Source organism: Tribolium castaneum, chromosome 10 (assembly GCF_031307605.1).
Source record: "Tribolium castaneum strain GA2 chromosome 10, icTriCast1.1, whole genome shotgun sequence".
Lineage (NCBI taxonomy): Eukaryota > Metazoa > Arthropoda > Insecta > Coleoptera > Tenebrionidae > Tribolium > Tribolium castaneum.
This window is the reverse complement of record NC_087403.1, coordinates 8,273,141-8,290,008: the sequence shown is the minus strand read 5'-3', so window position 1 is coordinate 8,290,008 and position 16,868 is coordinate 8,273,141. Positions and strand designations below refer to the sequence as shown.

At 39.4% G+C, this 16,868-nt stretch overlaps 2 protein-coding genes and 1 long non-coding RNA gene across 9 annotated transcripts; 1 reads left to right on the top strand and 2 right to left on the bottom strand.

The window, feature by feature from the left end:
* The first annotated feature begins 487 nt into the window (after positions 1 to 487).
* On the top strand, positions 488 to 12,822 carry NfI (Nuclear factor I). 7 transcript variants are annotated; one of them, XM_008200849.3, is made up of 9 exons: positions 489 to 1,100; positions 2,766 to 2,921; positions 3,492 to 3,867; positions 4,711 to 4,773; positions 4,912 to 4,956; positions 5,011 to 5,166; positions 5,225 to 5,421; positions 8,998 to 9,339; positions 9,399 to 12,822. In XM_008200849.3, the coding sequence occupies exons 1-9, from the start codon at positions 1,020 to 1,022 to the stop codon at positions 9,750 to 9,752; spliced, it is 1,770 nt and encodes a 589-aa protein (XP_008199071.1). In that variant the 5' UTR covers positions 489 to 1,019; the 3' UTR covers positions 9,753 to 12,822. The 7 variants fall into 7 exon arrangements, with proteins under 7 accessions (XP_008199072.1, XP_008199071.1, XP_971603.1 ...); XM_966510.4 differs by having other exon boundaries at positions 490 to 1,100; positions 4,861 to 4,956; XM_008200848.3 differs by having other exon boundaries at positions 506 to 1,100; positions 4,855 to 4,956.
* Positions 719 to 1,636, bottom strand: LOC135267215 (uncharacterized). The gene is made up of 2 exons (XR_010335578.1): positions 1,530 to 1,636; positions 719 to 1,462 (listed from the first exon to the last, which is right to left on the bottom strand). It is a non-coding gene; the product is annotated as an uncharacterized LOC135267215 (long non-coding RNA).
* Positions 12,823 to 12,875: 53 nt separating the features above from the next.
* On the bottom strand, positions 12,876 to 14,300 carry LOC103314523 (uncharacterized). The gene is made up of 2 exons (XM_008200853.3): positions 14,092 to 14,300; positions 12,876 to 14,043 (listed from the first exon to the last, which is right to left on the bottom strand). The coding sequence occupies exon 2, from the start codon at positions 14,038 to 14,040 to the stop codon at positions 13,000 to 13,002; it is 1,041 nt and encodes a 346-aa protein (XP_008199075.1). The 5' UTR covers positions 14,041 to 14,043; positions 14,092 to 14,300; the 3' UTR covers positions 12,876 to 12,999.
* Positions 14,301 to 16,868: the final 2,568 nt, after the last annotated feature.

Below are 16,868 nucleotides of genomic sequence, written 5' to 3'. Positions count from 1 at the left end.
TCTTCACTATTTTCCTATATTTGTAAATAAATATTTAAGACTTCAATATAAATTCTATTATTTTCGCAGTGCATACCTACACTTTTTTTAGCTGGTCGTTTAAATAGAAAATTAATAGGTAGATATTTTTCCAAAAGCGTGTGGGAAGAAGACTTAAATGTTTGTTCTTTAGTGCGGTTTTGTTGAGAAGTTTAGTGACGCGTTGACATTTCGGGTAATTCCCCTGAAGGAGGTTGATGGAAGTGTGCGTGTTGGGGGTGTTTAAAAAGTGTGTTTGTGGGTCAGTGTGTCTCGATGGTCGGGGTTGGGGTAGGGGTTGGGGTTGCAGATAATAAAGGGATTGATTTAAGTTTTGGGCTGCATCGGCTAATTGGTGTTGTAAGCTGTAAGCAGTAAGGGCTCGCGGCTCGGTGCCAAGTGTCGTAAATCTGCGGTGGTGCATTTCGCATTCGCATTTGCATGATGGCATCGCATGGATCGTTACTCGTCTGCGTCGCCGCGTTCCGTCGATGGCAGCACCAGTCGATCGCGAGTGCCTCTTCGAGCAGTAGTGCGAAGCAGAAAGCAGCAGATGAGGAAAAGGATGAAGCGGCAGCGCCCGGACGCAAGTCGACGTCATCGGCGTCGTAGCAATATATAAATATATACGGCGCTGGCGACGTCCCGCGTCTTTTATTAATAGAGCGCGAGAGGCGAGCGCGGGGTCCTGCAGCGGACATTTGCTAGGTGTTGGGTACGTGCAACGTGCGGACGGCTGATGTAGACGTTCGCGGAGCTCGAGGTGGCATGTGTGGGACTAGTGATGAGTGAGTTGGAATCGTCGCCAAGCACAAGAAGAGGCCGAGGACGAGCAAGAGCAAGAGCAAGAGCAGAGGCTGCGGACGGTGCCCGCGTCCGCGTCCGCAGTGCGCATTAGGCAATCAATGAGGAGGAGGCTGCTGGTAGCACTAGTTCTCTTCTGGTGATGGGACCCGGACCGGTGCGCGCCGCCCGCCGGTGACGGTGACGTGACCTGAGGAATGTTCATCCCCGACACGTTGCGCAGCTGCATGGTGGAGCCCGATGTGTCCTCGTATCTCCAGACGCCGTCCTCGGGACAGGTGCCTACCCGCTGCTACCCTCCTTACTCCCCTCGCGCCGTCATGCGTGATATGTAATTAACATGATTAACATGAGTGTTATATTCTGTTCTGGAACTCCGGCTCGGTCGGGAGGACCGGGACCATGGACTTCACCAGGGAACCCCCGCCCGACCTGGCTGAGGCCCTCGATGTTGACATGTTTGGTTGTTACGTTACGTTACGTTATTACTGTTCTGTTACTTATTATCATCTCTGCACCGTCGTACCTGTTCTGTTGTCTTGTGGCTGTTTTGCTGCTCTGTTGCTCGGACGCTCGTCATATCCTCCATTGCTCTTTTCATTTTGTTAATCCACTATTCACCGCTACTCCGCGCTAGCGGCTAAAAATACATAAGTATAAATAGGCGGAATTCAAAGACCACGACGAACGCGTCGTCTATTCCCTACACACTACTCCACCACCATCTGCTCCGCTTCTATCTCACCAACCAACACCAAACCCTACAAACACCACCAACACAAATACAACCTGATCCCAAAAACACCACCACGCGCTGCGCCTCCAACTGCCCTTTACCACATTTCTAACACAACACCGAAAGTTCTTGCTCAAAAACTGGCACAATTTTGGCGAAACTGTAATACAGTCATTGTTAGGTAGATCAGAATTGTTATGAGTTATTTGTTTTGTTGACAATGTTGGGGTTCAAGTCGTGGCGAAGAACGCGAGCGGCGGGCGAATCGATTGCATAACGGTGAGCTGGGGAATACGGCAGTCCGGAAGCTGCATTGTTGGCCTTTTTGTGTGAATTGTGTCGGTTTGAAAGCAGGAATTTGTGCAAATGAGCGCAGGTATAGAACGTGTAATAGGTGTCGGAAGTGAACCGGCGAAGAATCCGGCAATTGAGTTGTCTGGAGGTCCCTGCAATGTGCATCCTGCGGCAGGCTGCCAAGACAATTTGAATCCTAGTCTTATGTGGAGTATGAAATAATTGAGCGCTTTAGTAGAGAATTCTGGGGATGAAGAGACGATAGGGAGGGCTGGGAATGACAGTGTTTGAGTTATAGTCGGCGTCGTCGTCCGCTTGCTTTTGTTTTTTTCTCTCGGATGGGATGAGTGGAATCGTCGCAAGCAAGTCGCAAATTTAAATGCACTACGTCGCCGCATTTCGCGACACATTCTCATTCGTTTGTTGTTTGTGCAATGCAGTTGTTGTTTTATGCATGCAAAGTTTGTACGTGACCGGCGATGGCCCCGACGTTCACACCAAACACAACATTTTGACCACTGCATCCTTCTCTCTATTCTTCATAATTGCAATACTCTGTATCTGTAATATCATGCAAACCGTATCGATTAGACTCAGTAGAGAAGAAATTTCGTCTCTCCGTTTTGAAAACATTACAGTACGACGAATAAGACCGCTGCAGACTCGCTGCAGCCAATAAATTAAATTGATTTGCTCTGAATGCTTCGAGGGAATACAATCGATAACAACTCACCCTAGAAAAAATAAAAACACCACTTTTCCGAACGGAGAGACTACTTGTTTAGTATTTGAAGAAATGTCACTGTTTTCGTGTCAATCCGTTACTAATGTTTGTCAAGTTTTGGCTTAATAACAATGTAAAGATATTTCGATCAAGTAACGAGGGAGTAAATTGATGTGTCCGTATTACCAGGACGAGTTCCACCCATTCATCGAGGCACTCCTGCCTTTTGTCAAGTCCTTCTCATACACGTGGTTTAATCTCCAAGCCGCCAAAAGGAAGTACTACAAAAAACACGAGAAACGGATGTCTTTGGAGGAGGAGCGGCAGTGCAAAGAAGCTTTACAGGTATCAAAATATTTATTAGCCCACAAAAAAACAAAAACATGTACAGTCGCTAGTTGCCAAATGCTATTAAATACATAATACTAAATTCACGTTTTAATTTGCCCCAAAAAGTCGTCGGTTGCCTCGGTGACACTTGTCGTATTTTAACTGTTTTACAGTTGCTATATTTATTTTTACTTCTGCTATTATGTAAGTGGTCGCTTTGACATTAAAATAAACGAAACATTTGCAGATTGACATTGATTTTGTTTTTTGAAGCACTTTTTCGAAATAATTTTCTGCAAAGTCAGTGTCTATTTTTGGCAAATAGGTGGTCTGATTTGTTTACTCACTATTTTAAATCATCTTTTGTTGCCTGGTAAAGTTTCGAAACCATTCCACGCGCAAATCCAACCACGTTTACGGAATATTTCCCCGATATTTGATATTCTGCGAATCGACTAATTTAAATTTCCATGTTTATCATTCGGAGACGGTTCGAAATAGGAATTCGCGAAACTAGGCTGCGGCCGCGCCGGGCTTAGGGCGGAGCTGATGTCATTCGATCATTCGATGTTGTTGTTGTTTCAGAACGAGAAAGCCGAAGTCAAGCAGAAATGGGCCTCCCGTCTGTTGGGCAAGCTCCGGAAGGACATTACGCAGGAATGTCGCGAGGACTTCGTGCTGAGCATCACGGGGAAGCGACCCGCAGTCTGCGTGCTCTCAAATCCCGATCAGAAAGGCAAAATGCGCCGAATAGACTGTCTCCGCCAAGCAGATAAAGTTTGGCGCTTGGATCTCGTTATGGTGATACTTTTTAAAGCAATACCTCTCGAAAGTACGGATGGCGAAAGGCTCGAGAAAAATCCGGACTGTTCTCAACCTGGACTTTGTGTAAATCCATATCATATTAATGTGTCAGTGCGAGAACTGGATCTTTATCTAGCCAACTTCATCAACAGCCACGGTAAATAAACACTCCGCTTTTATTGCCACTCGTAGTCTTGTTTACTATTCATTCACTGCACCGTCGAATCGAACCGGAGCCCCGCCTCCCGGATCAATCCTGCAGACTCCAGACGGTTTTCGGACGCGACGAACAAATTTTCGAATTTATCGCCGCTTTACGCTTCACGCTATTTTCGATAAATCCCAAAATCGATTTATGTCCAGCTTTGCCGCACCATCTTATGATCTGATGAACAACCATGAGGATGTCGATATTGGAGTTGTGCCAAAATCGGCTTGTTTTTTATCTAGGACCTCGATAGCGTAACTTGTGTCAAGGAAAAAATTACAACACCTTGTTTGCGGCGCAGACCTTAATTAATCGCGGATAATTACAAAATTATTTTCGCCGCTTTTATCCACCAAACAACCGAATTGCCCGACTGTTGTGTTGTTCGATGCACAATTTTTGGATCCGCGCCCAGACGTTTAAATCAGTGGCGTAGAACACTTTGTACGCTTATATCTCATTTAACTTCATAAACACGACGCTAATATTGATTTTTCTTGAATCAAGCGCTATTTATAATAATGGCACGGGGTTTTTCGATGAATACAGGAAGTTGGTGCAAGTATGCATTTCGAAAACGCCTAGGTCCTCGTAAAATTTATTAATAAAAATAGATCACATGTTTTATGAGACAAAATGTTCCTCATAAATTTCACGTGTAGATACTTCTAATTATATACGCGTAAAAAAGGCATGGCGGGCTAAAATAAGAAACCGTTTTATTGGATGAGGCTGATTATATTTGGAACTTTTTCGTAATGTCAAATTTGACTTTGGCCTATTTCCTTCCAGAAATACTAAGCGGAGTCTGTTACAATAACAACAACAAGAAAGAGGACGACAGGAAAAACAAAGGTGAGTATGAACCAAAATCGTTGTCAGTGTGTAAGGGTAATTGGTAACAATTTCATGCGATTTAAATGAAATTATTTCCAGTTACAGGTTACACCCACAATCCGTACAACGGTGTAATATGTAATGACATTATATTAGCTACAGGAGTATTTTCATCAAAGGAATTATGGAAGTTGTCCAAATGTAAATTCTCGTCAATGTACCGTCAAATTTCTCACTAATTTTGCCTATTTTTAGCTTCTATCTTGCACGAACTTTCGGATCCGCAACCAACGATGAACAGTGTCAAATTAGAACACCCGGCCTATTATTGCAACAATTATTCAGAGCAGGGGCCTGTTGTCAGTGACCGGACGTCTTCAGTCGACGCCATGGTCGTCTCAGCGGCCTACTGTAAGCCCCCTTGCCCCAAAACGCACCCAAAACCCACTCAAAACCGCTCTTTTCGCAGCTATACCTCAAAACACCACTCTAGTGTCTTCCAGTTCTCAACCTAATCCAAGTACAATATTCTATCAGCACAGTCCGGAGCCACACCAACACCAGCACCAAAACCAGGTGAAATATCCAGAAAACGGACACGACACCCTCTCCGACTTTGTCACTTTCGTGTGTCAAGAGACGGACAGCAGCAACCAAAACGCACAAGTAAGTCTCAAGCGCTGGCCAAGTTACTATCCCAAATTTTGGCACTGTTTATACAAAAACAGTTACTCTTATTTTTACTTCCTATATCGCTTCAAAACCTTATTTTTATGTTCGTGTGTTTTTTTGGCTTCAAGTTCAAGCAATACATAATTACAGAAAAAATATTTTTCAAATGTAAGATTTTGTTTAATAGCAATATATACTGCTCTGTATTATTCTACAGCAAGGAAAGTCATTGTTGGTTTCTGTTTGCACAACGGCATTTAACAGAAATAGTGAAATTATTGTAAGGACACTGTTTCTTTTAATTTTTACAAAAAATTGTAACAATCGATTGGGTTTTTTTGCGCTTTTTTGTGACTTACTTAACGTTGCCTTCTTGGTTAGATTCTTGTATTTGTTTTCATATGCACGTGAGCAAAGTGTTTCCGTAATTAAGTAGATCGAAAAAGCATAATTTCTGACTTTTTCATTATTTTTTTTTTGAGCAATTTTACTAAATCGGACCAAAAATGAATAAAGTGGGACAAAACTTTTATTTCTAGTTTAGTATGACATTTATTTACGAATGCAAGTAATTATTTTGCAATTATTTCTTGAAATATAGGCTGAAACATTACAAAATTTTGTTCAAAGTGGTGTAATTTTCGGAGTTTTTAAGTGTTTGAGAACATTTTTGAGTTAAAATCTCATTAAATTGAGAGGGTATAACTTTCTTTATCTGTGTATTCAGATAAGATGAACGAATAAATTATTATTATTATTATTATTATTATTATTATTATTATTTCGACGTTTCTGAACGTTTTATTTCGTTGTCCGGTTCCCGTTTAACAAGAACGGTGTATGTAACAAAAAATAAATAAATTTAGTCATTCAGCAGTTGCGTTTAAATGAATAAGTTGTAAATATCCAGAAGGATATATTTCAGGAGTCTGTCTAAAGGGCTAAAGGATTTTTTGCGAATTTTTATCGCACTTTCGATAGACCAGTCGAATGATAACATTCTCATGTTTACAAGTTAGGATGCCAAAAAAAATTAAATTGTTAATTTTTAATTTTTAAACACCTATTTGTTCTTTCAAAGGAACATTTTTGATGTCAAAATGATTATTCTCCATTTTGTAATTACCTACTTCTGTAAAGTGGGCGGAAATAACTACAATCGCAAGGATATCGTTTTTGTCCCTTAAACTCGGATTGTGGCCAATAAAAATTGGAAACCGGTTTATTTACCCAGAACGTGAAATGAAATAATTGTCATTGGTCTTTAATGGTCCAATCGATTAAAAATGTGCATGCAATTATATTCCAGACCAAGGAACAGAACTTGAAGTTTAAAATTTTTGTCTCTTTTTGTGACATTATTAACATGATCTCTCACACAGATGAAAGAATACAATCATTGATCATTCCTGAAATAATGAGTTGTGATATAATATAATGAGCGGTAGATTCGTAATCACTAATCAACAACATTTTAAACAATAACAATTTTGTCGGGTTGTGTTCCTGTTGATCAACAAAATTTGATATTGTAAACACAATCCTGAAAAAAATCACTCTCAAATTTTATGTAATTTTTTCTAATTGCCATTTTTTTGTAAATGTTTAAGTAAATTTGTTTTCAACTGGTAAAAAATTAAATCCTAGGTGAAAATAGTAAATGCTAGGTAGAAATCGTAAACGCGGGGTAAAAATAATAAGCGCCAGGTAAGTAAAAATTATAAACGCTATGTAAAATCAGTAAGTACTGATGTAACAGTACAAATCTCTTTGTCTAATAAGAGGGACAACTACTCTTTTTACTTCTCCTTATTAAATATATACTCCACAAGGTTTGTCCATTCCATATTCCACTTCGTTCCACTGTTCTAAAGTATATTTTAAGAGATTTTAATCAGATATCGTGTATCAAATTTTAGTTTAGCAAATAGATATCAAATACCTACGTAGGTAAAGCGTCATAAACCGAACAAAAAAAAAATACAAAACAAATAAACAGAAGAAACAAAAACTATACTAACTCATAAAGTCTCGTTTCGAGTCGAAAACTTGTTTATGGTGCTTTTGAAATACCTAATAATGATGTCTATTTGTTTCAAAATATACTTAAGTAATAACGACGAATAGACAAGGCAAAATTAATTTTATAAAAATTTCTTCCTTTCAATTTTTATAAAACGTAGTACCTGAAAGTTTAGGAAGGGCAAGCATCTCAGGAGGTAGGACCTTGTGCTGGTTACGGTCATGCGTTTTATAAGTATTGTTATTATTATTATTATTTCTTAACAAATCATTTTTAAAAATATATTACCACTCGGCATTTAAATCATTTTACTTAGCAATTAAAATATTTTAATTAAAAAATGACTAATATTCACCTTGCAGTTAAATAGTATTCATTTTTATTTATACCTAAGGTACACTCAAAATGAAAATGACGTTCGTAAAAAACGCCTACCGTGCATTTTTGAATCAGGTACTCATTTATTTTACAAGATTTGATCAGACAAGTCTAAAATCCACAAAATAAGCCCAAATTGGTAGTGTTTTCACAAAATAGGCCTTAAATCAAAAAAGAAATGTAACTGATGTTACTTTTACTCCGAGTCGTTTGTTTTTGGGTGAAATTTCGTCAAGAATAGGCTGAAAACAAAAACAACATTCGCTCAAAAAATGAGTTATTCTTAACTTTTTTAAAGCTTTTAAACATGTTTTTTAATTTATTACCAAAATAAACCTAGACGAAAAAACACAAAAACTGAAATTCAAGAAAAAAATAGTTTTCCATTCTTGATTTTTTTTATACAAAAACATTATTTCGTAAAAATTGTAAAGAATAAGGCAAACGATCATAGAAGAATTTTTAATCCTTAATTTTGCTCATTAATTTCAAATGGAATCCTAAACAACATGAAATGTTTCGATGTGTTTATTTATTCTACGGCAAATTTTAATGTCACATTAAAATTTATTTTGCATCAACCGAATGAGCTAGACTTCGCCTCCTCACATGTTTTCTCTAATAAAGCCTTTTATTATTATTGTTAGATAATAGATATATTTATTATTATTTATTACTTATTAAATTTGCAAAGAGACTAAAAAACTATAAAAAAATATTTAACCTTTTTGTTAAATTGAAAAGACAAAAATTTGCACTCATTTCAAAAGATGATAAACTAAATGTCGATCTTTTCTCAAAACTAGGTTACGCGTTATGGACATTTTTATTTTGGGTAACTGTAAGTCGCTTCATTATTAATCCATAAAAAGTATTGAGGAAAAAACATCAAATCATTAGAAAGCGTCCCATCCAGAAAATTTCTGAATTTTGGTCCGCCCGTGGTTACGAAAAAAGTGTTAATAATACTTATTACGCAAAAATTATACAGATTTACTAAGGATTTCTTTGAAGATTGTGATTTTTATAGTATTAGAGATGTTTTTGGCGAGATAAATTTACAGAAGAACTGTCGTTGTAAAGCTTTGTTCTTGTGTAAAGACGGTTCTTGTGTAAATTTTGCTTGGTTGGTGCGGTGGCCTGTTTAGACTGATAATGCTCGGGTGTAGATGCAAACGAACATGTCTCGAAGTCCGAAAACGCAGTATTTTCCGTCGACGATGTTGCCGCCGCCGCCCCTGCCCCCGATGGCCCGTCCGGTGGCGATAATCCGTTCAACTGGCGACGTGACGCTAAGCGGGACAAACTCGCCCCCTGCGAGCATAACCCCTCCATGCAGCGAGGCGTCTCCCGCCGACGACGTCCCCGAGATATCGTCGTCGCCGCCGCTGAGTCCAGGCAGCCACGAGCGGCGCAAAAGCCCCTCGCAGAGGAACTCCGTGCCGACCAGCAGTCCGTACTCGCCGACGCGGGACTACTCCTTCAACCACTTTCACGGGCAGCCGGGACATGTTGGTAGTGTGTTAGAGTCGCCCCCAGGACCTCGTCCTGACCTCGGTGTTTGTTGCAGCTCTTCAGCTACCCCAGTATGAGCGGGATGTCTGGAGTTATCAGCCCTACGAACCTCAGCATGTACTCGGCCAGCGTGAGTACGTCCAGAGGTACGCGTTCTAGCAGCATCCCGCGCTGGAGCGCCCCGCTGTTCACCCTGGACCAGGAGGACTTCAACATGATTGCGCACCAGACGAACCCGGAGTCCAACGCCATCATCCTGATGGACGACGGCACGGCCAGTTCCGACCACGGACAGTGCTGCAGCAGTGCGAATCTTATGTGCGATACGGACCGATTCTTTCAAGCGGGCGATGCCTTAGAGAGCGCGGGCCAGAGGGACGCAGAACTGCCCGCACCGAAGTCCCCGTGAGCATCGACGACGACGACGACGACGACAAACTGCCTTATCGCTTTCTTGCCAATTTATGTGTGATTATTATGTTGGATTTTGATCATTTCACGCGACTCGGTGCGCTATAGGCTGCTCAACTAGCGTAGATTAGGTTACTGTATACATACTTATAGTATAGACCGGTGCCAAGACAGGCTGTGGCGATCCAGAAGGACCCGGCACGTCGGAAAGACACTATTCGACCTGCTCGGCCCAACGGCCTGAACACGTTGGTGACGTTAGTTTCAATTCCGTTCCTATGCGGGGACACACCCCACCATCGCCCCTTCCACACCACTCGCCAAAACCGGTTAAACCGGCTTCTGCAAATTCACCACCTTTCCTACTCGTAACTTGGGAACTTAACAAAGATATACCCGGTTAGGAATTTTTTGATATAAATCTGAGCTTTGTTAGCGGTTCTAAATGAGTTACGAATTTTGGGCCACCACAAACGATAATTTATCGTTGTCAATTAAATGTTCAGAATTGTTACCGTAATCGCGAACAAATTATTCTACATGTAGTATCAAATCCCACAATTTTTCATTTTAAAAAGCAAGTGGAAATCTTCTTAGTTGCCGAGTTCCCAATATTGTCACTTAAACCGGTTTAAACGGCTGCAACAAAACTTGAAAAAAACAAAATACGTAGTTACACAGCAAGTCGCTCGTTGCGAAATATTGCAACGAAATTGGGTGAGTAATAAATATATTATAAGATATAACGTATTTCTATGTGCCACAGCGTGCGACATCTCTATTGCCCTTCCAATGAATCGTGGTTTCTAATTAGAATTTTATAATGTCTTGAAATTTTACGAAATATTCTGAGGTAATTGGGAAAATATGAGGGAATTGCACGAAATCTCGAAAAAATCTGGTTTACAACATACATAGTACCTATGGAAATAAAATTATTGAAATTTTACACACTTGACTGTGCAATGATAACAATCACTATCAATTTTTATATTTTATTTTGTAATTAAATAAAGTCGTAGCAGTCTCGTGAGTTTTCGGGGACTAACTGTTAATTTAACTAAGTTTTTACACTAAGTGAATTTATTTTAAATTTTTTACTTGAGCGGTTACATAATCACTATACAACAAATTTTAACTTTTTTTTGTTTATGGGATTTTTTACAATCTTCAATTTAAAATCATTAGTTAAGTGGATAAAATAAATTTTATACTACTCTCGATGCTACTGTTTTTTCGTTTTTGAAACTTGGGTTATATTTTATTTTCAATAGGTCAGACTATGACTTTAAATCAAATACTTAGGTCCAAATAATGAAACAATTGGAAATCGCGATTTTCTTAGATACGTCGGACTCTACTTCAAAGTTTTTTTGTATGATTTGTATGTTCTTCGCATTTTATAAAAATCGATGAAAAAACTTTTCAATTTGAGCGCCAAATTTACAAGATAGAGATATTACTTGTGCAGCAATGTCTGCTTATAACGAACCAGAAAAATTGTTGAAAATTTTTTCACTGGCAATTTTCATAGCGAAAACGAATTCTTTCATCGGAAATTATAAATAGAAAATAGGTGTTAGTAGTCTGCTCGGTAAAGTCTTGTTTCTTGGTTTTATCCGAAAATTGTACCATTCAGTTTGGTTCGTTAGATGTTCTATGTATGGATATAAAACAGGACAGTGTCGAAAAAGAGTGAGCGACTTGAGAGTAGTACTTGGGATTTATGCGGATTACAGGGATTTCTGTGGATTTCTAATGATAGTTGCGTTGCCCGGGACGAATCCAACGCTACTTTGGTTTATGCCGATTGTTTGGTGGGAGATGGCGGTGCGGGGGTGGGCGTCCCCAGAGTTGGGTAGAATATCCAGCGATGCTTGTCTTCCACAAACGTGCTTGTTGAGCGAACAAGTAATGAGCTGGGTCTGTGCCTTAGTATTACAATAATATTACTGTTACCGTAGCTTAGTTATATTAGAGACGTTATAACCGAGCTTGCTCACAGCGCAACGCCAGCTCAACTGTATATTACGACTATACGTGAGTTGCCAGCTGCACCAAATGGCATTATAGTTCACATGTATATAACATATATTTATATACTATTGTATATTGCGGCACCACGCAGCGTCGGAGCCCCCGGGTTTGGTGCTTGGTGCTTGGTAGATGAGAGGGTTTTTTGGGGGCTCCGGCGGTGTGGCCGTGTCGGTTGTTAAATCTACTGTGATTGAGTACCTTTAAAGCAGCCGCGGCCGAGCGAGGGTGCGACGGACAGTCCCGGGCGTCCCCCACGTCATGCTCATCCCGACTCCTTTATCTTCTCATTTCTAGTCGCGTATAGCAGAGTGACCCCGACTGATGTACCTATCCCTCCGCTCTGATTAACAAGTATTGCTCTTCTGGGCACTCTGCATTTCGTTTACTTCCCTTTTCCTTAGTACAAATTTTTAGACCTTCATCGACGAAATTCAAAAGCTTATTGGTTAAGAAATATAACAATGTGATATAATGTAAACACTAGGTGAATCCATCGCGTATCCATCCATCGTAACATCCAAGTCAATAACTAACTCGGTGTATGAAGTTAGAGGTGTAGATTTTTTATACTAAATTTAAAACGGAAACGAGATTATACCGTCTAATATTTACATTTACTTTACTTAATACGTAATTGTAGTACAATTGTTTTCAAGCTTTAAACATTAATACTTAACCAGGTCTGTACTCATATTTTTTAACTAATTCAAGCTTTTAATCACTAATAATACTGTTAGGAAGCTGTTAGTCAAACACGTGAAGATCTAATAATTTGGAAAATTTACTCATGTACTCCAATGTTACAATTATACCGTAAATAAATAACAAAAGTATTTGTTACTTACGCATATACTTATAGAATCGGGTGATATTTAACCAGTGCCATTGATATTTTTGATTCAATTGTTGGACGTGTAAACGTCAGTAGTGGTTATTACTATTATTATTACTATTATTAAGTAGTATGCTTAACAAGAAGCGATTGTATGACCTTAATTTTAAGAATAAATCAGAGGGTTTATTTCATACAAGTGATTTTTATTCGCCTTACCCGCCCAGCTCCCACTCGATTAAAACAACCCCAAATAAGTGAGTCTTTATTAAAATAATCGAAAAAATTCACAATTACGAAATAAAAAGTACATAAAAACAATAATACTCAAACGAAATGTCAAATAAAATGCAGAGTGACAATTTAGAAAAATAGTTCACTTGACGCGAAGCCTTGCTCTATCCACCATCCACTGGAAGTACCAATGAGCCTTGTTTTTTTTAAACAGCGACCGTTTTTTCTGCCGCATGTTGTCCCTAGCTTCGTGCATGCTTATATACCACTGGCCCGAAAGGTTGCGTTTTCTATACGGCTCCTCGGCCAGTTTTTGTTTCTTCTTGCGGTCTTTGGGCTTTTTAGCATCATCCTCCTTATAATGTCTTTTCTTGTCATTTTTGGTATTGTCGTAGCTCTCCTTCTCCCTGTTAAGCTTGATCTCCTTCTTCAACAAGTCGTGTTCTTTCTCAATGAGAAACTTTTCCTTCTCTCTGAGATAATCCTCCTTCACTTTCAGTTCCTTGATTTTTTTGTCGTAGGTCTCGTCATTTCGATTTTCTTGGTCGTTTCGTACTGCGTCGCAATTTTCTTTGTTACATTTGACTGGGCTTTTATTTTTGTTAAGTTTATAATTAGATTTGAGATTTCCCTCGGCTCGGGGGTCATTGTCTCCACCAGCCGGTGCGATCTTGTCATGCCTTTCGTTGTCTACTTCTAATTTAGCAAACTTATTTTCTAATTCGTCTAGTTTGATGTGACTTTTCCGCTTCGGGGGGTACTTTTTTGGAGGGTCTGTTTTGATATTTTGTACACGAGGGAACGCGAAATCCGGTTCATAATTATCTACATCAGAAGAATTGTAAAGGTATTGTTGCACCGCAACCGAGAACCCGATTATTATAACAGCGCAAAAGGCGCTCGTGGCGAGATAGAGGAATTTTTCGATGCTTTTGACCTCGTCTAGCGGCGGTGGTTCTTCCACAATTTCAGGCTCACCAACTGGAGCTTCCTCGCTTAATTGGGGTTCTTCAAAAGGGGTTGCTACTTCATCCTCGTCTGTCCTGTACGAACAGCCACTTTCACTGATAACGCTAATACTGTCTGTGTCGGAATCGTGCGTTTCATTCTCGGTAACTTCCTGCACTCCTGAGGAGTCCACAAGGCACCATGACTTCGTCAGTTCGGCACTCTCGTTGCTCATTGTCTGCAAACGCAACCGATCACATTTTGCAACCAAAACAATAATATTTACCTAACGACGCAACAATATGTCAGCTTTCTTTGTGCAAAATGCCGCGTGCTGCACTTCCCTGACTCATGTAAGGTGGCCAACTCGCAACTCTGCACCCGTCCGTGATGTTTTACGTGCAAATCAGTTCATTCTGCACTTCTGGGAACATCAACAATGAAATTGCGTTTTTACTATTTGTTTATTTTCATTCCCTGTCATTGTCAGCTGACTTTACAGGAATCTACGAGTTGGCACAGTGGTGCCCTCTGTAGCGGCACATTTTACCACGCGGCCAACAGATATCACCACACGGTTATACATCATGCCCTGGGACGAAATTTGAGACAATTTGAAAAATGATTATTTCGCAACCATTTGTTGCGCAAGTGTGTTGTTTCAAAAATTGTTATGCAAATTAATGTTTACAATACGTCTAACCACTTTCACGAAAAGATAGTGTTTAGCAACAATCAATTTTTAATTTGTCACAACAATAATTAAGCGATAGGGAAAATCCGAGATAATGTTAATGGTAATTAGTAATTATGATTTGACATTTAATTGTTGGGTGATACGTCCCGTAAATAATTTAATTTTTTCGAAGATTAATTTATTTAATGGATCCATTGTTTGAAAATGCTCGGGACATGGATTCTGGTCGTGAGATGCTCGCCGGTCGAGCAACTGTAATAAAAATTATATCCGCGATAATGGCTTCCAAGTTTACAACTGCCGAGGTACTTAACTGCCGGGAATTTTATGTTACTTCCTATACCTGTAATACATTTCATCACATGCGTTGGACATCATCAGAGCTAATGGTTTTTGGTTTTTGAGCGTTAAATCACAATTACGCTAAGTGATTGTGTATCGTAAAAACTGTCGCATCGTCTAAATGGAATAAACTGGGTACCTTTTGGTCTTTTACTGGGCAGGGTATAATTTGGTGTAAATCGATTAGTGGTGCGCTGGGTGTAGGGCCGCAGTATTTGTAAAAAATCGTGATATTATTAAGTATAACGTGCGTCTCATACCGTGCACTAAATGAACATGGGACCATTAATGTTGGAGAATAGATCACCAGCTGTCAGGTAAGCAGCAATCATAGGTTTTACCTGGTCGGCAAGCGGCACTAAGAACTTCCACGCCCACTGTATCACAATCGCTCTGGACTATGCGGGCCACTCTACACCACACAAATTAAACGACCTGCTTGGCAAAACATTAAACACATAATAATGACCTACAACAATCAGGCTAACGATTCGGTGCCATCAAATTACGGAATGCTGGACGGAGGAAAGCCGAGAAAAGTGATGATGTTATTAACAATTTTGAATGCATGCCGATACCAAAACAATAAATTTTCATTGTCTGCCCCCTGAGCAGCTGATCGACTCTCAAATTGATCGCGTGTGGTTCCGAGCCTTGTTATAAAAACAACATTGCAGTTGTCTATTTTGTAAGCTCAGACGCATTTACATAAAAAACGAACCCTCCGAAGTCACCGACGTTTTGACATAGGCCAATTACCGCACCAACACCTCAAAACTCGGAAAAGTTAAGCGAAAAGACACCCAGTTTCCGCATCCTCTTGCTAAGAAAGTCATTTCAGCGTAATTAGAAACAATTTTAGTGTAAGTGGGCGAATAAAAAGACGTATACTTACATCTGTCGTCTAATAACGCAATTCTTAGAGCAAATTAGCCAAATTGCCGGCCTGACCTTATTACCTTCACCTACCTACAACACCTGTTGTGTGTGTGCAGTGTATGATTTTTCTTTCAAGCGGGGAGAGGGTACGAAAATTATTACACAGTACAAATAGTACTTTTAATAACTATAGTTTTCGAGAAAAACACCACAACTCATGTAAAATGTTCCGGGAGGTCGTATGGCATCGCCAAAACCACAAAGTCATGAAACGAAAAATAAGAATCCAGTTTTTAAACCGAATCGTGTAAAAAGTGAAATTTTTTATCTCCTGTACGAACACTAAACAGAATTGATTTCATTCCACATATTAAAAGGAGTAATATCCATTTCAATGTTATTAAAGAATTAAACGTGTTTGAATTTAGGCAAAATTCAACGGCACGCCACTGTGATCAAATTCTGGAAAAAGTTGAGTTTCGGCAAAAAATCTTCGCAAAAAAGATGATTTGTCATTGAAATATCTACCCTTTTTTGTTGCCGCTTACTAATTGATAAGGTCAGTGTGTCTTGCGGGGTTGTGTCGGAACGTGTTACCGTGCTTGTGTCGTGAAATGTTCTAATATCAAACAAATAAAAATAATGCGAGTGTTGTTACCGCGAGAATTATTCTAACGTGTGACTCATAGTGCGAGTGCTTGGTGCAAAAATGTGGACAAATACCCAAATTTTTTAATGTAAGGTAAGTGTTTTGTGTTTTTTGTGGGTGCTGGTATTTCCCTGGACTGGGAGTTGCCCTCGTGCCGTGGGCGTTTTAATAAAAAACTATTTTTCTTTAATTTTGTCAGCGGCAAACCAACCAATGAAATGTCTTGACGTCATGCGTTATTGCGTATTACGGGTGAAAACTTATTTTATAAAGCGCTTTTCAGTTTTTGCGGTTTGTAAAAATAAAAAAATAAAAGTATAAGGAGCTCACTCTCCAAACGGCCGTGCGAATGCACTTTGAAACTCAATTAAAAAAAAATAGTTTTTTACTATTAGATGTTGTTCATATGTTAATCATTACCGGACAAGTTTTTAAATATTTAAACATTTGTAACAATGTTTTAACGGCTTAAACACCTTAATAAGTTTAATGTTTT